Source organism: Falco rusticolus, chromosome 2, assembly GCF_015220075.1.
Source record: "Falco rusticolus isolate bFalRus1 chromosome 2, bFalRus1.pri, whole genome shotgun sequence".
Lineage (NCBI taxonomy): Eukaryota > Metazoa > Chordata > Aves > Falconiformes > Falconidae > Falco > Falco rusticolus.
This window is the reverse complement of record NC_051188.1, coordinates 112299379-112320617: the sequence shown is the minus strand read 5'-3', so window position 1 is coordinate 112320617 and position 21239 is coordinate 112299379. Positions and strand designations below refer to the sequence as shown.

The window sequence follows — 21239 nt, the reverse complement described above, 5'->3', positions numbered from 1 at the left end:
CACTAAGCTTGCCAATTAGAATACAGAAATGACAACAGCTACAGGCATTAAAGCTTGTGCCTTTGTTACTGCATGAGACAGATGTTTGAGCAAAGTACATGTCTTGCCTTTGTACTGCTGCCTATATACTCTGACTTTGTGCCCACCTTCCTGCTTCATGAAGTATTTTCTTGACATTTATTATTAATAATAAAAGTTAAGAAAAATTAAAGTAGCAGCTGTATTGATTCAGCAAAGCAGCATGAGCATATTTAATAGCCCATGCCTTTTACTTGATTCAAATATATTCAATTCCTCTGAAGTGTGATTTCTTTAATTATACTGCAAATCTAAAAGACTTTTTATGTTATCAGATACTAATTATATTAGACAGATTGCCATTCATCTGCCTATAGCAATATTTATTTCCACTGCCATCACTTAACATCAAAACAGTATTCCCTCATCATCATTTACAGTGGAAAAATACTACTTTTCTGTACAATTTTGTGTCTAGGTTTGTCCAGTTACAGGCATGAGACACTCTTTGCTTGGTTTGTAAAATCAGTATTTATAAATATTTTGCTTAATCTCTAATTATGACAAACTATACCTTCCATTTTTAGGCAAGCTTCTCTGTGCTAAAGCTGCTTAAATCTCCTCTGAGTTAGGAAGATAACCAGAAACAGAGAATTAGTAGGCTGAGTCCTGCTGAGAGGGAGATTTCATAGGGGAAAAAAGGAATAGAAGCCAGATGAAACTTTTACAGACTTAATAAAGAGAAAGACAGATCTGTTGTAGTAATAGTGAAAAAAGGAAAAAAACGCAGAGGAAATCACGGTATGGATAAGAAAAGCAAAGCTGTGAATCAGGTTACACGTCCCTGCCTCTGCAGAGGATACCTTCCACTGATGTCCTCTGTGCCTTCCCACACAAGCTTGCCTGGAAAAACCACATCAGCCATTCTCACTCTTTAAACCTAGGCATGTCATTATCATTCTTTCTCTCAATCACTGCAACTCCTCTGGGCTCGAGAGTTACCTAGAAAAACAGTTGTTTAACAGCTGTGGAGCTGGACTTCCAGAGGCCCCATTAAGGCTGTGGCTACTAGCACTCAGGGCACTTACACCTCACTCCTTACACAGCTGGTACGTCACTTTTCCTAGACGTTACTTCCTTGACCTGCAATTTAGAAGAATCTCTTGTGCAGAGATTCTCTCCTCATGCAGATTCCTCCCCTCTCCTCTCCCACATCTTTGCTAACGTACTTCCCCTTATGTTAAATCTGGCAGGTGCTTGTATTAGAGACCTAACATTCAAAGTAAGAAGGCATACTTATATGATAAATCAGCTCTAACAAAGGGGTAGGACAAAAGAATTACATCAATACATTAGGCGCAGGGGAAGGCATGAGAAATCAAAGGATGCTCCCAGATATATTTAGGAAGATATAGAAAAAAAAAAATACATCTTCTATTAAATGGAAGAACACATCTCAGAAAATGATAAAAAGTAGGTTTGCTAGCCCCCAGAGAAAGAGAGAGGGTAAGAGAGAGAATATTGTATAATTTGGGGAGGATTTTGTTTCACTAGAGACATTCACGAATGTAATGAGCTAAAGAAGGGGTAAGACTGCTTAAATTGATCTATACAGCTGATTGTGCTACATTTGATAAAATAATTGTGTCAGTGCCTTCTGTACTTAAACTTAACGACTCTGAAAGGCAGTAAGCTGTTAAGCACTAAACGTCATCACATACTCTGTCACAGTACTCTGCTTCAGAAAGCTTGGAAGCACCTGACATTTACTTTCTCTAGTTCTAACACTGGAATTGCAGATACGCAATTAAGAAAACTCTGGTACTCATAACAGAAAAGGTCAGCAATGTGCAAGCTAAACCTGATAACATGCCTAATGTGCTGCCAAACATAACAGAATGCCTTCCTGATAATGAATGATTTTACAGACTGCCAGGAAGTTGTTGCAAGATAATCAGATCAACAGGGGGCATGCCACTATGCGAGAGACACATAGGAGATTGTGAAATATTCTTTGATAGAGGTATATTGCAAAGTCACTACTGATGGAAAAATCTACCATTATAAACAGCTATGTTTTCAGAAATAATCACAGAAATAATTTGGGCAGAAAACACAAACAGAAGTTTCAACATTTGGTAAGCACAGAAGCCATTACCTCATCAAAGGCAGTGCCCTTTGTGCCTGCTGCCAGCAACCAATACAGCACCACCTCCAGGATGTAAAAGACATTTTTTTTTTTTTTCTTGTAGCAATCGATGTAAGTAGAGGTTAAAGGATTTAGTTTTTCTGTTTGTCTTCAATACAGAAATACTCACGTAGCAGTACAGGATCTGTATTCCTCATGCAAAGACCTCCTCCTTACTTGTGCCACTAATCCTACATAAACTAATAGTGAACTTTAAGAAAGACAAAAAGTAATCTAAGGGGTTCTTTTGATAAATGACATTCCATCCACAGTGCCAATAAACAGCTCATTACTGAAAGCTGAAAGTAGCACTTATTAGAAGTTTTCTGCCAAATACCTAAAGGCAGATTAAACCTTTAGTGAAAAATGGTTTTGAGACCTTACAAACATCAAATAAACATGTTTTTTGTTATGCCTGAATTCATCATAAGCAAATAAAATCTATATAGTTTGCATGTCTATTTACAAACTACAATTTTTATTAGATTGTTTCAGTTTCTTTTGTCATAGTTCCAAGAAGTTGCATTTATTAAAAAATCTAGAGGGAAAAAAAGTACCATCATAAACTATAGTGGTGCTTTCACCTCTACATTCACTTAGGTTAAAATTCAAATTACAGAACTCATAATCTTCCAGGAATTACCACATACATATCTGTGATAAGAGGGCATTATGTTTTGAGATTGCTAGATCCATATTGCAAAGCCATGTTAAAGACAAATGCTAACCTTGCATTATAGTTTCTCCTATATTTCATGATCAGTGTAAAAGCCAGCTATACTTTCCATGTGACATATATTGTTGCCTAATTAATTAAGGAAAACAAATCAACTGAAATTTAATGTGAACCCTCCTATTTTTTTATTTTATTAGAAGTATCATGAAATTAGGACATGACATAGTTTTGATCATTGACTGTCATAATAGGCCGGATGATTATCAGCTAACCTTTACAAGCTGAAGTTTCTCAGTAGCAGGCTGTAACTTGTGTAAGAAAAGTATCTGATGTCCTATCTTTGGTGGCCTATAAAAACCTAAACAAAAAAACTCAAGCACCCATCTCTCTGGTATTTCCATATTTTTCTTCATATATCCTTTTGCAACCAGCTTTATCTGAACAGTGTGTGCCTGAGGCAAGTATTTATAAAACAGTTCTGACATAGTGAAGAAGATTTTTACACATGCTTACATTGCAAAAATTTTCCAACATAAGTGACTATATTTTGCTTAAACTGTATGAAGAGAGGCATGCCAATAAAAGGAAGTAAACGCACTCCCCACAGCTAGATGATAGCATCAATAAAAGTGCAATTAGAGTTCCAGCTTTTTCATCCTATTTTTTTGGTAATGATCAAAAGCAACTGATTGTGTTGTCTTGAAATGCTACGTATGCATAAAATGCATCAAAAAACTATTGAGAACACACTCACCATGTACTATCAGGACATATTCTGTGCTGTTTCGGCCAATAGGATTTTTTGCTTCACATCGGTATGTGCCATTGTCTGTTTTGTTTAGGAAACTGATGCTTAGGACCCTGCCGTTGACAACCATTCTCTCTGGATCTGGTAGCTCTCCACCGTCCTTTGTCCATAGTACTGGTTCTGGCCTGTTGGATCCAGAGCAATGCATTTAATCAGATACATGAAACACGTATATACAACACAATACATCAGAAACAGTAGCATCAGAAACTTACAAATGGTAACCTGCCATCAAAGAATATTACATGATTGTTTGAGTTACTGAATACAATGAACTGTCACTATTACAAACTCACTGTCCCAGATGGGAACTACTAAAGAAAGTGAAAAAAAAACAAGCAGGGAAAAGAAGAGAAACAGAAAAGGAAGCAGAACAATACTGGAACAGGCCAAGATCTTTCCTAAATTTAAAAAAAAAAAAAAAAAAAAGTTCTCGCGAGGTTTCAGAACCCACAGTTCAACAAGATGCTTGGCAAGCTAAGTGAAAACAGCTTTCCATTGGTGTGATGAGCAATATGGTCCTGTGTGGCTGACAGGCATCAGAAATCATGCAAGCAGGCTGAGGTATATGTAAGTGGTTTGTAAATGGATTCTAAAATTATTTAGGCCATTCACATTCACAAGTGCGCTTGCATGCACTGAATGTTTTTCCTCAACCAGGCATATCAGTCTCAAAGTAGCACATCTTACACACAATCTAAATTTATTTCTGTTGCGGCACTGTGTCACAGCCCATCCCTTTTTCCACCCTTTCTGCATCCTTCCCTCAAATAATTGCTTGTTACACATGTTATCACAAACAATGAAAGATGTAACTTAAAATCCTGGATATCCTACTTTTGTGAAACCTTTCCTCTTGTGCCCCATTAACTCACATCAAACAGGCCAAAGGCAAAGCACTGACAGTGATAACCCCCTAGGCAAGTTAAGGGCACTGCAGGGAAGGGAACCGACAGCCTTGTTCACAAACACTTTCCCACTGGCAAGTGATACCTCTTTCCTAAAGACTCCAGAAACTCCACACTTCATGAGATTTGGCTAACACACACCAGCATGTATTTTTTACTGGTATGTGGTCTTTACTTACACATAACAAGATCTATTTTCAAGTTTATGTGAGAGCAATCACCAAAAAGACTGGTCCGTGACTGGGAATGAAAAGTTGGCTACCTGAATCCTGACTCTCTCACAAGCAGAGCATCTCAGGCCCTTAGATACCAGTCACTTAAGCAAGATATATACAGCCTGGGGATCCACTGTACATTACTTGTATCTGGTAGCTTTGTGCACCACAGTCCAACTATCAATCCATTTCTTTTGGGTACACTACTTAAGTCATTTCAGTCAGAAGCAATTCTGGATTTGCACACTTATTTGGCAGGAGAATGTTACATTATATTTTCCAATTGAAGTCTGCAGTAGTATGGCTAGGTAATAAAACAAAATATAAAATGCTGTTCTAACATCAGTAGATGCCAAATTACTTGCCAGCTTTACTCAAGAAATATTTAATTTCATTAATTTAAGCAGCTTTTAAAGCCTATTAAATATAGTAAGTGTTAAGAGTAAGAATTAAATCTAAATACCTAAGGAGAGACATTTTGTCAAACTGTGGCCTCCTGCAGACAAATAGTCCTAATGACTGCAATGACATGATTTTAAGTTAGGCAAGACATGTAAACAAAGCGATTTTTTCTGAAATGTACTTAATGCCACTTAATTTATATTAATTTTGTAAGTAAAAAATCTGTAACATTTTTTTCTTCAAAGATAGTAGAGATTTATACATATTTTAGTAATATTTGGATGACAACTTGTTAAATTGTTGTTGAAGTTGTTAGCTAGACTGGCTATTCTCCAAAATGATGACTTTTTCAGAAAAAACATATACTGAGGGAATAAAGATTCACATAATTTTAAACCAAGGATTAAGAACTGTTGGTGTAATAGGCCTTACTTTACCATACCATAAATATATCTTCATACTCTTCCTGAGTGGACTTTAAAGAACTGGTATCTAAAAAACCATGCCAGACAATATACATGCTTCGTTTCTGCTTAATGTGAACAGGGAATCTAGATGTCCGTGCTGTTGCAGAAACATTGCCCTACAGAGTTCACAAGATTAAGGTGTGATTTGCTTTGATATGTTAAGGTGGATTTGTTCAATTTTCTAGGAAACTCCTCATTGTTTTCCATTTATCAGTTTATTGTGAATCTGTAATCCCAGGAGTGGAAACTCTGAAACACTTCTGCTACAATGTGCACCATTATCTTCATAAATGGCATGTTAAAGCAACTTCTGTGCAGTGGTAATTTATGGAACTTACATTTTAAATTGAAATTAGATGGCATATCCTAGGGGAAAACCCATAGGATAACAAGTAAGTATGAAATGGAGCCTTAGATATAAATTATTCAGGGACCTTTGTCACATTGTAATATACTAACTCTAGTCTTATACAGAGTGCTTAGTTGTGGCTGCAAAATGATGCTGCCACAAAATTCATGGCTTAGAGAGAGGCAGATCTACATTCTCTGGGTGTCAGGGAAGCTGCTAATTAACAGTTAACGTTAAGATATCCTGTACTGGCTTAGTGGCAGCAGCAGGGCAATTCCTGGGCAGCTGACCCACAGTCAACACACCACGGTGGCTGGCCATAGCTCTGACTCCATCTCACTGTTCTCAGGGGGGGACGGTGCCTAAAGAAGAAATTCTGTCAGAGCCACCAAATTAAATTTTGCCTGCACTGCTGAGAAGCTTTGAGATGCTCTGGTCTAAACAATTCGTTAGTTAGGCAGAAGTGAGCTAAGAACATGAGACATGCTCATGCGCCCAGGCCCGCATGCTGCTGTGGTCAGTGGCAAGGGAAGTGGCTGTTTAAGGAAAGCAAGTGAGTGTGGCCATTTCCCGCAGTCTGTTCCCCCTGTTCTCTGCCAGCATCCACAATCATTCTAACAGGGATGTTGGAGGGCATCTCTTGTTCTCTTTTGTATCTCCTTAGCATTCCGACATCTTGCTTATGAATGTCTCTAATATCTTTTTGAACCTGCTTATACTGTCTGTCAACCCAGGCTCCTGTAGCAATGAATTCTGGAAGTTCCCTACCCACTGTGCAAAAAGATATTTACTTTTATCTGTCTTACACTGACCTCCTAGCAGTGGCAATGAATATTGCAGGATATGTTAAGTAATGGTTCTGCATATTATAACCTTGTTGTAAGTTACGATAGCCTTGTACTGCATAGGCCTCTCTCCCTCTCTTTGTCTGTTTGATTTTGATACCTTCTGAGATCATTGGCAGGGGAAGAGAAAACTCATGAGAAAAAAGGGCAAAGGACTCATAAATTTAGAGCATATTGGCTATTCCTTGATAATTCCTTTAGTACCTTCATTGTCCAAAGCACAAATGCAGCTGAAGCATTGATGGGGAAGCTTCTTTCTGTGACACAAGGCACAAAGACGTGTGAATTCCCCACTGTTGATCCTATTGAAATGTGTTCATGGTTGCACACCAGACAGTGGTTCTGGCTCTTACCCAACATGTTGAAAGGGTTCTGGATTAACTGGGGCATATTTAGGTTTGATATTCTAAAACACCTGGCAAATATGTACACTCCTTATATTGCACACTTTTCTCCATTGCAAACATCTTTAATATTGCAGAATTTCAGCTTTTCATCACATACTAAGGAGTTGCCATAATGCTATCTATTACTGTGCGGACTGGAACAAACAGGGTGTCCCTGTGTCTTGCATTTGGGCTTACTTCAAGTTGAAGTGTGAAGAAGACACCAGTTTAATGCCCATTTTTCTCAGACAATCCTGAAAACATCTTTTTTTTGGAGCACAATCGCTATAAAGTCAAGATTAGCACTGTGGCCACTAATGCAATTGCACATTACTGCCTTCGCACATTTCATGGCACAAACAAGCTCACTGACCTGCTCTGTCTTAACAAGAGCATGCAGCCTGCTGGTACCAATGCAGTCACCCAAAGAACAAGTCTGTCCTGCCTTTTTTCCCCATCTTGGATGAGAGGTGCTTTTCTATAGCCGAGGTTTAATCCCTCCCATGCAGATGCAGTTAAGTGGAAATGAGCTGTGCTACCACTGAGACCCTTCACTGGGTTGAGAGAGGTAGCAGAGCTGAAGCACCAAGATGCTGTTTTCTTCCCCAAAACACAGCTCTGCTTCTGGCTTACCTATTCTAATTTGCTCCCAGTGTGACACCTTTTAAAACAAAAACAAACAAATTAAGCATGCTGTACTGAAGAAATTCTTTCAAAGACACAGCTCAACTGTGACAGCCCATGCTGTTTCTTTGGCTAATATGCATTGCTTTAACTGATTTGGTTTTGCACTCAGCTGCCCACAGCAGCACTATCAGGGCTGCGTTAAACTGAAAGAAGACAGAGGTACTAATCACAAGCATACTAAATATCCTTAATTATGACCAATGAGATCTCTTCCAGCCCCCCAAAATACATTTGAACTCTATGCTGTCTCTGATGAACTTCTAAATGGGCTTAGACTTTGGTACAATGTATGCTTAATCCTAGTAGAAAGGCCCAGAAGCTTTCAGTAACTGACTTGCAGAAAGGAACTGTTTTGATATAAATAAAATATTTTGTTAACTGTCTTCATGTTAGCCACAAAACTTGACATAAAAAGCAACAGAATTTGGTAGCTTTTTTCCCATTCCAACTGAAATGGGACTGCAACGAGGATATAAAAAAACTGTTATCATGTTTTAGGATGATACATGTTTTATGTTACAGGAGTTTTCTTGCAAGGAAGTTAACACGAAATTTGTAAGTAAAGCAAAATTATTTTCTAATCTTGAGGCTAAGAAACCTTTCCTTCCAAAATAAGTCAGAGAGAAAGCTCAGGGCGAACTGGAATGTGTTGGGAAAAAAAAAAAATAATTCAAAACTACAGCTAGTTTTGATTAGAAAAGAACTCTTAGGCACAGACTTACCTTTTCAACAAGTAACATGGAAGTCAACAGTTAATATTTAAGTTCACATTAATCTTTTTTATATTCTAGGCATTTAAAGTTACACAGTAGTATTTTAAAACAGATGTTAATTTTACATCCCTTTCTCCATCCTGAACCAAAGGACTATGATGTGTCAGTGCTTTCATATAATCCTCTCTTCTAGTGATATCTTTATATCTAAACATTATATTTATCTTAATTTACCCTTAATTTAAAAATGATAGATCTACCGTATCACCTCTTCCTTCTGAACAAAGTGAATTTGAGCAATGCAATCCATTCTCACTTGAAAGTTCTTGGCCCTATTCATTTTTGTTGCCCTTCTCTGATTTTTGTGTACAGAAAGTTCACGTACAAAGTGTTCTTCACTGAGACCGTAGTAAACAACACTCAGATAACTTACTGGCCCATAATATTAACACAGGATAACCTTTTGATTTCCCTAAGATCACACTCAAAACGCTCCCAAAACAGCAATAAAACCAAACCCTACAGTTCTGGCTTTTTACATACTCAGTCTCACTGAGGATATTATCACCCATCTGGGTATCTAAGCATCCTCTCAAAATTTTGTAGCCAATGTGTGTTGAGGTCTGCAGTGGGTCTGCACACAAGTTAGTTGACTTCAAAGACTCGCAGATTGAGGCGGACTGAAAAAACACTACGTCTGCATGGCTGGGTTTGGCCTTTATTGTATATACAAATTATTTATATATCTTGGACAGTACATGTGTCAGACCCTGATTGGTTTTTGTGTCCTTCTTCTTGCTTGCTATTTGCTGTTGCTGTAGGTGCCCGTACGCTGCAGTTCTAAGTTCAGGTTCTTCACATCCTGTTTACATACCTGACAATTTGTGGCTGTCTTAAAGGTACACGACTAAGTCTTTGAAGTCAACTAACTTGTCTGCAGACCCGCTGCAGACCCCAACAAATGTGGATAAATATAAAAAAGATGGAATAAGGATTTGTGGAACACTAACAAGACAAGTAAATTAATTATTCTGAGTATGGCCCACTTGAATAATGTCTTTTACTTCTCCAAACAGGGACACTTGTATTCTCTGAAGTCCATAATAACATAATCTAGCAGCTATGCTCAAATGAGTAATGGAAAAGGTATCACCACATCTATCAGAATATTTTTTGCTGAAATCCTGCTGCAATGTTAAAAGTCATCTAAGGGAATGATTGCTTCATTAATTTGAAACTTATAGTTTCTCTGTATTGAGAATCTGAGTTTTTAGCTCTGACAGTTAATCATCCAGTTGAAAGTTTGAATCCTGAGGGAACCTCTTGTTTATATAAAGTCTCAGTCTGATGAGTCATGTTGGGATGAGCTGGTTTGGGAGCATTTCATTTATCAAAAACATCAATATCCTCAGTCACTAGCCTTTCATAAAAGCCTTGGATAGATGGTTTTTATTTTATGAGATAAGAACTTTGTGATTTTGTAGTTCTGCAAAGCTTGAGTAACCTTCACAGAGTGTTTTTCTCCCCAGAAGAATTAGTAAAGAACATCGTAAGTACCTCTTATGAAGTTCTCTTTTTTTTAAGAAGGAAGCTTTGAACATCTGAATTGAGTATTATAGTTGTCTCTACTTTTCTCTTTTAAGCATCTCAGCAGACATAATGTAGCCGAAGAATATTTATGATGCTCTATACCATTGTTTTTAAAGAATTAAGAATTAAATTACCAACCTATGTTAAAAAGGACGTGGCAACAAAATAGAGATTTCTACCTTTTATATCACAAAAATCTGACAGGAATTCACAGCTATAAAGACGACAAGAACAAGAACTGTTGAAGGCAGTTGCAGTGAATTATGCCTTTTAAAAAGTTCCTTCAATGATAAAGAGGTGACAGGAATCTCAAATGCTGTTGCAGTATTCATCATTAACAGAAAAAAAGAGAACACCAAAAAAAGGGGGTGTGGGGGGGTGTGGGGGGGGGGTGGAAGAAAGGAGAAAAGGGAAGAAAACGAACCAAATTAAAACCTCCCAAAACCTCTTCATTCCTTACCTTCTGTCCTGGATACAGATAAAGCCTTTCTTTTGTCCATCACGAATGCACTTGGGTGACAAGGCCTCCCTGCCTGTAGCTTGCTCTGGATAAATGAGGCAGCCCTCTCACCTTCCAATTTGCTCACTGCATTGCAGTTGCTAACCATGTTGATATGATAGACTAAATTTGCAGCCAAAAGTCCTTATCCCTCATCAGTCTGTGACAGCAACTGATTAAAGTGACTCAAGAAGAGTCTTTTCAAAGCAAAGTTATTTATTCTTTTAACGAAAGATATAAAGCATAGATTGCTAAGATGTAAAAAAGTAATTTTTCATATTCATATTTCTCCCTATCTACATGCTAATCTTTCCTTGCAACCAATTTTAAGGTTCCTTTCAGGTCAGTTAATACCTACCTTTCTTTGCCTGTAAGAACCTGACTGTTCTCTTGCTGCCATAATTCTCCTTCCTTCTGTATCTCCCTCTCATCAGGCTGATAACCCATTTCCTTTTATCCTTTAGTATCTTTAGAGTCTAGGATGCCATTTGATGTAAGGCTTTCAGCCCTTAACACAGCTGTGTAATGCTGCTGGTCTCTGTCTGGATAGCTTTTTCCTAATTCATTACCAACTGATCAATGTTAACTTCTTTGAAACTACTTACTGCTAGTCTTTCCCTTTGCCTTTTGTGCATTTCTTGTTCCCCCCGGAGCCAAAATGTTTCCTTTATGTTAGCAATTTTCAAGAAGTCAGTATCAAACAAATATCCTGAAAAGTGCATAATCCATATCTATCTATCTATGTATCTATCTATGTATATGAAGTTTCTTTCTCAATTCCAGTATTATTCACAATGTTCCTGAAGAAGTATAAAAAACCTGCTGTGAATAATATTTTGGAGATTGGCTTTCTCATAGTCATGAGACAGATCAACAAGAGAACTTATATGAAATGAGAACATAACTTATCAGTGAATTGCATCAGAAATATCCCTTGTATTCTATTATTGTAAGCAGCAGGGAGGCTAGAGATGGACAAAAAGTTTGTCTCAAAAAACCCCTACCAACTTTGTAAGGGAGGTGCTATAAGATGTAGTCCAGAATTTCATTTAAATAAACTCAAAATCCATTGCCACATGAAGGCAGATGTGGGGGAGCCTCCTATGCTTGTTCACAAAGCACCATCCTCCCTAAGGTAAGTTTAATGCAGGAGGAAAAAGAGGGCACCAAACTGGTGTGCTTACTGCTGTGGGTGATCCACTGTCTTCCTGTGACCCACATTATAAGTGAAAAAATAGTGTAAAGAATTATAATTCATTATCAGGAATCACTGTGTATATGTTGGCCAAGCAGTGTTTTGCCAGGGTCAGTTTGGTTGTGCTAGCACTGCCAGTCCTTTAGCTTTGAAGGAAACACAAAATCAGAGAGCTGACAAATGTGCAATATGGCTGACGGGTCATTGTCAGAAAAAGCTTTGTTGTGATATTGAGCATTGCATCAAAACTGAGGTCAGCTCAGCAGATTTTCTCAATAGTGGAATACATAGAAAGCCATCACTGCAGTATGGGATAACAGTTACTTACTTAAGTGATTTCTTGTGCCCCCAATAGCAGAGCATGCAAACAGCCAACTCGGAGTAAGTGCAGCGAGACATGATATCAAACTGTGCACAGTCGGTTGCTAACACCATTTATCACCCCAAGTACCTCTAATTATTCAGAGTCAGGAAAACACTTACCTAAAAATGCATCTTATTAAAAACTGTTCTTGTTATAAAGTTTTCTAAGAAACTATTATAAATCATTAAGGTTACATGTTTTATTTTGCTAGTTTCAGCAGTGCTGCTCCTAATACTATTCATTTTTTTAAGGCTTTTATCTGAATATCTTATCTATTCTACTCTTCTCTATCAGAAGGAATCTCCTTTATTTTTCAAGAATTATTACTCACATTGTAGTGAAATTACCATTGCATGCCATAAAAATAACATGCTAACCTCTTGCAAATTTCATCTGTCTTTAAAGAATGCAGACAAACTGTTTTGCCTTACATTTTTCAGTAAGTTCTGAAGGAGACCTCTCCTAAAAGTTCCTCTATGTGGTCATAATAGACTAGAGAAAAAAAAAGTCCTTCTAAACAAGGCTGGCATCTTGCTCTGGAAGAGAAATATAATCTATTTTGTATTTCTAACTTTATTAATCCTTTCCCCTACACTTGGCTTCCCTTCTTTCCCATTAGAAGCTCCTCGGTATGAGGTTAGTCTTGACTACTACATGAGCCAGAAAGAAGGCAGTTCTTTCCCTTAGAGCCCCCTGTTACTACAGCCAACACCATTAGCAGAGGTACCAGCAAATCCTGACCTACCCTTCCATTGCAACAGACAGCTAAATTTTGTTTTAATAATGGAAGGTTTGCAGAGACACTCAGAAAGTCAGCTTTTCTAACTGATATTAATAACTTCAAATTCATATATCAATTTATTTGCTGAATTCTACCCTATAAATTGAAAAGCTTATTTTTAGTTTCCTGATTAACATGAGAAACCCTATTATCTTCAATTTAGATAAGAACTAGAAACCTTTTTGCAAAGTTCATAGCCTCTACAAATCACATGGATCTCCTGTAGAGTGAACAAATTCAGATTTTATGTCTTAAAGAGCTTGATTACTCTTAAATGAAAATTAACTATAAACTCCTGAACTATTGACAAAAGGTCCTAGCTGTGTGCCAGCGTGTAAAGATAGATCAGAACTGACAGGCATCTGCTGCTGCTTAAGGCTTACAGTTCATGCTGACTGTTTAAATTATCCAGCTTGTATTTTTAAAGTAATCTTTCTATTTTTTCTATCTTTTAGCAATAATAATTTCTGCAAAACATTTTTCTTTGAATATGCCATATTGAGAAACTGTTCCTAAAGGTATTGCACCACACAGTATGCTTTATTTCCCAAGTCTAGAACTTCCATGCCACAGCAGCTCAGATTATACATTAAAATGTGAAAATGCATTAAAATCCTAGCCATCCAAATCTGGTATACATTCTGGAGTGGAGCCCTTTCTGATTCATATGAACAAGGACATTATGTCCATTGATCAATGAATTACTCTGTCCACATCTGAATCAAGAATTAACCCAGCACTACCATAATGACTTGAGAGTACTGAAATGAGTAAACAGTGTGACTATATAAAAATTCTTAAGAAAGGAATATAACTTTCACTCAACGTACTTTTTGTTAGTATTTAACAACAGACTACATCCAGAATATTTTCTGCTCTTAAAGTGTAAGACTCAGAATTATATTCAAACCCACTCTGAGGATCAGTATCACTAAGAACAAAAGTCCTTTGGTTTACATGATAGTTGCCTGCTTCAGCTACCATTTTCATAGTCATGCAAAGATGTAATACTTTATATTATTCCAGTGCATAAACCATATTTTCTAATAGCAAGTTCTAAAGAAGGCAAATCTACGAAATATTCTAAATATCCAATCTTTTCTACTTAGTGTAGCTTCAGACATCTGTTTCATGATAAGCTGTAGAAAAATATTTTTAACTCTCATGGAAGTGCAAAATGTATTTCAGTTTTTATAGCTGTTTTAAGAATGGTTAATTGCTTACTGATTGCCAGTCTTATTTTGGTGCAATGAAATCTCTGAATTATTTCAGACTCCAAGTTTGTGCTTTAAAACAAGAAAATAAATCCAAATAATATTCTTCTAAGGTAATCTAGCTTTACTATTTAATATATATATACAATACTTCTATTTTTATTCTGTTGATGAACAATACTCTCATGTTCAAGTTTCGTCATAAGACCTCAGAAATCCTTTATTTCTTCATCCCAATTTTACTTTTAAACTAATTTATGGTGGTATTGAATATTTCCTCAAGCATACATCTGGTTCAGTTCCAAACCTGACACCATCTCTATGGGAATTCTTTTGAGTTTCATTCAAAACTATTTGCACGGTCTTCTTTTGTGTTTTGGGTTTAGTTTTTGGGTTTTTTTGGTGTTTTGGTTTTTTTTTTTTTTGTTGTTGGGGTTTTTTTTGAGATCTGAACTCTTCAGTTGAATTGTGAAATTTCCTACAGTCCTTAAGTGTTTTATTGTTGTTATTATTATTGGTATCCAACCAATTTGCTAATTTCTCTAATGGAACTTATTCATCAGATTAAGTGGTAGAACTTGTGGCTAATTTTCTTCAAGATATTCAAATCTTATTGTCCTCACTAATGGATTTTTTTTCTTCTATTTTCCTCCTTTGCTATTTAAAACTGACTGCTATTTTCCTTGTGCTTACTAGGCCCTGCCAATATTTTGATATAGCCGTACTTGTAGGCTGAGCTCATAAATTCAAAACTGCATTATTTTTAAATAGTTAGACTAATATCATAGAAACACATGCAGTTTACATGAGTTGTGCATACAATGTATATACCATGTATCTAAACATTTTTTAGGAGAAGGCTGCCAGTTTTCATTCTACAGCAGCTTTCATTCACACACTGATGCAACACAACCGGTAGGGTTTTTAGGCCAGTCTTAAAAAGAAAGAAAATGAAGGGAGGGAAAAAAAGGTGTTACAGATCCGTGTCTCTTGCACAGGAGCTGTGCACTCCATCTTGCGTATACATGAATGTTCACAGTGAAAAAAGAAGAGAAGAATCTTGTGCTTATACCCTCCACCTTCTTGATACAAATGAAAATTCAAAACATTTTATGCTTTCTAAGGGGCTGTTGATTTACTTCACTCTTTTTCTTGGGCATCTGCCTCTTCTACTTCCTCTGCCAGAAACTGGGATTGCTGCAGATGTGATAATTTTAATGGGTGTTCATAGCAGAGAACAGTAAGTGCCTTCAGTCTTTATAGGGCTCATTCTCTAACCTCACCTGGTTTTCCATTTTGTTCAAACCTCTCCCACACTTGTCAGATGCTCCATCTACTTTCAAACTTTTGGTGTCTCATCCCACAGATTGGACATTTCTATTTCTATATAGTTTCTCAAGTCTTCAGACATTCCTGCACCAGGCAGGCAATTACTCCTATAAATGGCAAAATTTGCTGAACTACTACTTTATTTTTGCCTTCCATCAGTTATAAATGTAGAAAAAAATATGGAGGATGGTGAAAGAGGCTTCCATATTTCACAACTTTCGAGGACAGACCATCAATGTAGGATGCAAACAGTGAACTGAATAACACAGGCACACTGATGCATACCATAAACAAAAATTAGACTTCTCTTAAGACACCATTAGAAGGTCAGGGACAGGCAATGACCTCGTTTCTTTGATTTATTATAAAGTGACCTGGATATTTTCATGCATCTTTTGTACTTCAAATCAAATACCTAGTATTTTAGAACTTTTTAGTAGCCAGCTATGTGCACACTTCTTTTTATATGGTATTTTAAAAGGCTGAGGCTCCAAACATCTGAAATTCAGAGAAACACTATAACCTTACAGCGTATGAACAGCGGTTCAAAGAAACGTGCACTTTAAAATCTTCTGTCTCTAGAAAACAATGGTATGTAGTGCTATACCATTCACTTGTGTTGCCAGTTATTTTTTAATGTATATTTCTTTTAATTTTTAACCAGGGAAAAAAAAAAAAAAAAAGGTCCTCCACAGAAGCGCAACATCTCTTTCAGAAAGATTCCTGAGGCTAAAAAGGAAGAAGGAGAGGTGTACATCAGTACAGCAGCAGGAAAGAAAAAAAAAAAACCATTAAAAAATCTTATCTCATAAATCTGTCTTACTTTCTGGGGAATGGAGGCCTTGCAGAAGTGACTGCCACCACCACCAGCTCACTGACACTAGCTCAAGGACATGGTACCAGGTAATATTTTGCAGAGAATATCCAAGGGTCAGCCCAGACTTGACCACAGATTATATAAAGTGTTTTCCAATTTCTGTAAAGTAGAAAAGATGCTGCTTTTGTATCAGAAATCTTGTATTGAAGGCCTGATACAGACAGATTGCACAACAAGCTGTTCAGGTGGATGCACAATGTATTATCTGCCATCCAGTCATTTAACAGCTCTCACAGGCAATGGATAAGATATCTTTAACAACATATCAATAATTAAGGGTAAGTGACAGCCTTGCTTTTAGGAGATTGTGCAAGAAAGTGAAGGGGGAGAGACCTCCTCCGTAAGGTGCATCTCCCTTACTGCGGCAGGCAGAGGGGGATGGCAGACTCGGTGAAGTTCCTGCTTCATCTAGAGAATGAAAAGTCAGCGTAGCCCGAGCTTCATGCTGGTAGCCAGGTAACCTCACACAGGAAAGCGAGTGAGTCCACTCAGGGCGCCAGTGATATTATTCCAGCCCAGGGAATGGGTAAAAGATTAAGCAGAGCAACAGTGATGCCCTGAGAGCTCCTTTTAAATTCCAGAGCTGGAAGTACTCTGGATCAGTACTGGAGCACATTGGTAATATAAGCCCTTCCCCTGTTCTGCCTGGGATCAGTGCCATATATTGATGTGCAAATTAGAAAGACAAATCCCTTTCCTTTCAGTTTTATAAGCTAAGATCTACACTCACAGATGATATCGGGGGTGGGTGGGGGTGGGGTGGGGAGCAGAAAGGAAAGGAGAAACTATATACAGATAAGAGAATATAAAGTATAATTGTCACACCTTGCTTAAATATTTTATTGCTGTTCCTAGGGGCTTTTTCCTTTCTGTCAGAATACAGCTGAGATGATAAATGGCATCCAAGAATTTCATTCACATGAAAAATCGTTGATTAAACATAGAAATCTTAATGGCCTGGTTTCACTATAATTCTAGTTCTATAGGTTTCTAATTATGTAGTCTGTGTTCAAACAGCTAAATCTTCGAGTTTCTTATGCTGCTGTTTACACCTTGTTGATTCCTTCTTAACCTTTAAGAGCTATTGAGAAATTAGTAGATTATTCTTTTTCATCAGCTGTAAGTAAAGCATGACTATAAGAACAAAGGACGATAGAAACTGCAGTGGATTAAATGGACAATATTTAAAAAAAATGTATTTCAAAGACATGCAAATGTCAGCAGTATTAAGATAATATGGTGCTCAAGTGGATGCATCAGAATGGCTGCTGAAAATTACTGGGATTAGCCAGGAACTATGCTCCTAATGTTAATGAAGTACTGCTGGGGATAGAAAAGCAGCAGCAAAGCATAATGATAGGATGTGCACACCTTAGTTACTATGCATTTCACAGAACAGAGGAAAATAACATCTTCTTAACTGGCATGTCTTCACATCCATTTATAACATTGTGTTTCTTCATACAAGTTTACGAGTGTACTGCATCCCCAGCCAGGGCAACAAGAGCTGGGGAAAATATCGATTTATCAGAAATAACAGAAAAGCAGAAGAGCTTCACCACCACTTATTTTAAATTTTTTACATTTTCATATTACAGGAGTAAAAAATATACAATTTCTGAAACTAGCTTGGCTTACATAGGCTATGCTGAAATGCCACATAAAGATAATGGTGGAGACTGCAAGAAAGAGGGAACAGGAGGGAACTACTGCCACACCGCATTTTCAGTTCCCTTTTATTTTTTTTTCCTTAATCAACACTACATCTGTTGGTGATATCCCCACTGCCAGCTGAGACCCGAAGGGTATATCAAGTTATTAATGAGCAAAGATTATTATAATCTTTTTTTTTTTTCCCCCCTCTCATTTGATGAGTCAGGATTTTAGACTGTTTAGATATTTCAGGCTGAGACACCGATGGATACTCACATGCCTAACTGGTACTGTTTTCAGTAAGAGCTGTGTCCCAACACTCACAAGAAACTCTGTTATCACAACAAGCTGAGAAATCCCATCTATGAAACACCAGCTGCGTTTTTTGAGCTAAGGTCAAATGCTTGCTGGCACAAGAATCAAAGAGGAAAATGAAAAGTAGCTAATTCACTTTGCTTTTTCCATGAAGTAAACAGTCAAAAGTCTCATTCACAGTTACTTGCTTGTCCAAATATTACTTGTTTAAAATTATTCGCTGTCAATGTAAGGCACAGCCAAGGAGAAGCCTCATTAAACTAAAATTCCTTCATGCACTTGAGGTGCAGAGGCAACACCCAGAGAGCTGATGAAAGTACCAGTGCTGCAACTTGAATGACAAGCAAGGACTGTGCAAAGTCTTCAGTACCAGCCCTCATTAACCAAGGTATGCACTTCTTGACTTCCACTGCATGTAAGAACATCATGAAGTTTGGAAGAATAGCCTGTTTTCATCAGATAAGATATCTTTAATAACTAGCCATAACAATGACATTTCTAAGATCTTTAGTTGAATCATGACTCTTCTCAACAGGTAACCAAATGTTTGTTGATATTTATAAGGGTTATAGGAGCACCAAGGAATGGAAATACACCATAAAATCTTTGTACCTCAGTTACATTTTTTCGCCAGTGTCAAAGAAGGCTGATGTGAAGCACAGTGTATCAGATCATAATAAATAAGCTTCATGCTTTCATTTCATAATATAATGAAATCTTAATAACAATATATTGGGAATTTATGATTATTTATATTTCAGAGCTAAGTCCTACACTGGTCTGTGTCAATTTCTTTTACATCTAAAAATAACTTATGAAACAGTAATACAATAAAGGGAAAAAAAGAGACAAACATTATTTACTTATAGGAGTTTGCTTTTCTTCTCCCAAATGTATCATTATCTCCAGACAGAGGGGAGTGCTTTAGTTCACACAAACTTCTCTCACACAGAAAATTATTCATTAATACCTCCATGGTAATAATTTTAGCCCTGTAAAGGAGATATCCTGAAGCTCTCAATGGGATCCAGCTCCATCAGCATCTAGTCCTAGCAAGCCACAACAGTCTACGTTCAACACTTAACAGCACAGAAACAGCTGTACTGGATCACACTAAACGTTCAGCTAGCCCAGTGCCTTATCTCCACCAGCAGGGATAAGCAGATGTCTAGGGAACAGGCCAAGCACAGATGTTGCCTCCCCAAGCACTCCTGCGACTATCTACAACTATCTCAGGCACTTCTGACAGCAAGAACATTTTTAAAATATTCTGTAGACCTTAAGGATTTTCCTTTCCCTGAATTTACGCAGTTTTCCCTTGAATTACCATGAATTTTTACCATCTGCCATATCCATTGACAACAAATTCCCAAAGTTTACCAGTCATTGTATGAAAAATGACGTCCTTGCTTTGTACCAAAACTGATTCTTAGCAGCTTAATTTACACTTAAACTTTTCTATTTGAAGAGATAATGCACCAACAATCCCTAACAACCATCTCTTTGCCATTTACAGTCCACTTAAAGTTTTAGAAACACCTGTAATATTTCCCCTCTATATCAAATAGGCCACCACAAGGCATATTTTCTGTATGTTTCAAGGAACTCTAAGACATTTCTAAGATAGGATTTTCCCCCTGGATTCCCCCCAAAAGTTAGTTTTTAATCAGATATCTGCTAATTCTAGTTCTTTTTAAAATTTTAAGTATTTGTGAAGCTCAGACGTCAGTTCTACAGACTTGCATACTCTGGGATCTCTCTGAAGCCCTGATGTTCCAAGTTAGCAAGGTGGTTTTAAGCACTACGTTTCCTGTCACTCTTCTTAATTCATCAATCTCATCCTTGAATTCCCTTTGAATGACGGGGTGAAACCATCTGGCCCTGCTGGCTTGTCACTGCTTGTTTTGCCCGTTTGTCCCACAACCTCCTCCACAGTCCATTTAAGAAAATCTTGCTCGTGAGCACCTCAGAAAAAAAGAGAATCATACTGTAATATACCCAGTTTCTTCCACAGTAAACATAGCTGTAACAAATTCAACTGGCTTCCTCTTATACCTTGATCCTCAGTTGATTCTAGAAATGTACTTGCACACTTCCCAATATATTTCAAGAAAGATTAACCATTACTGTCAATTCCTGTTGCTAGTTGCTCCTCAAAAAAAAGTTGGGTTTTTTTCCCTTTTACTTTTTCTGGTGGTTTGGCTTACTGTGTTTTCATATTTAATCTGCCAAAATCTAAGGATCTTCTCTTTTCTTTGGAAAACAACTTCAGATTGTTCAAGTATGGCTTCACTGTTTTTATTACTTTGCTGTCTTCTGTTTAGCCTCACCAATTTCTCCTTCTCAAGTGTTTCTGCTAGGTTATATGTATTGACCCTGTAGTTCTAAACTCTTTATTTTTCTAACATAGTCCTCAGGCTGCCTGGAAAGATTTAATTCTCTTAGCTGCCCCTTTTAGCTTCTTCTTAACAAGATTCTTCGGTTTTATGTAGTTCCCCTTTTTGATGTTGATTACCATATAATTGTCTAGACTTCTGTTTTTTGCCTCTAGGTGCAAACTGCAAGTAAATACATTTTAAAGAACAAGTTGAATGCAGACGGTGCTGAGAGCTCCCTCAGACTGTCACTCCCCAGGACAAGCTGACTCCATGTGGAGCATTCTAGAAATTGTATGTGTGAGGTAAGAAGATAGGCTAGGGTTGTTTGAGACCCATGGAAAGTAAAAAAAATAACCCCCAAACCAAAAAATCACAATTAAAT

General features: G+C 37.3%; 1 protein-coding gene across 3 annotated transcripts in view; it reads right to left on the bottom strand.

Moving 5' to 3' along the window:
- Positions 1 to 21239, bottom strand: part of CADM2 (cell adhesion molecule 2) — a 669939-nt gene that overhangs the window by 67605 nt on the left and 581095 nt on the right. For all 3 annotated transcript variants that reach the window (XM_037377971.1, XM_037377973.1, XM_037377972.1), the window contains one exon: positions 3637 to 3815. In XM_037377971.1, coding sequence (XP_037233868.1) covers positions 3637 to 3815 — 179 coding nt within the window. The remainder of the gene's footprint in view (positions 1 to 3636; positions 3816 to 21239) is intronic.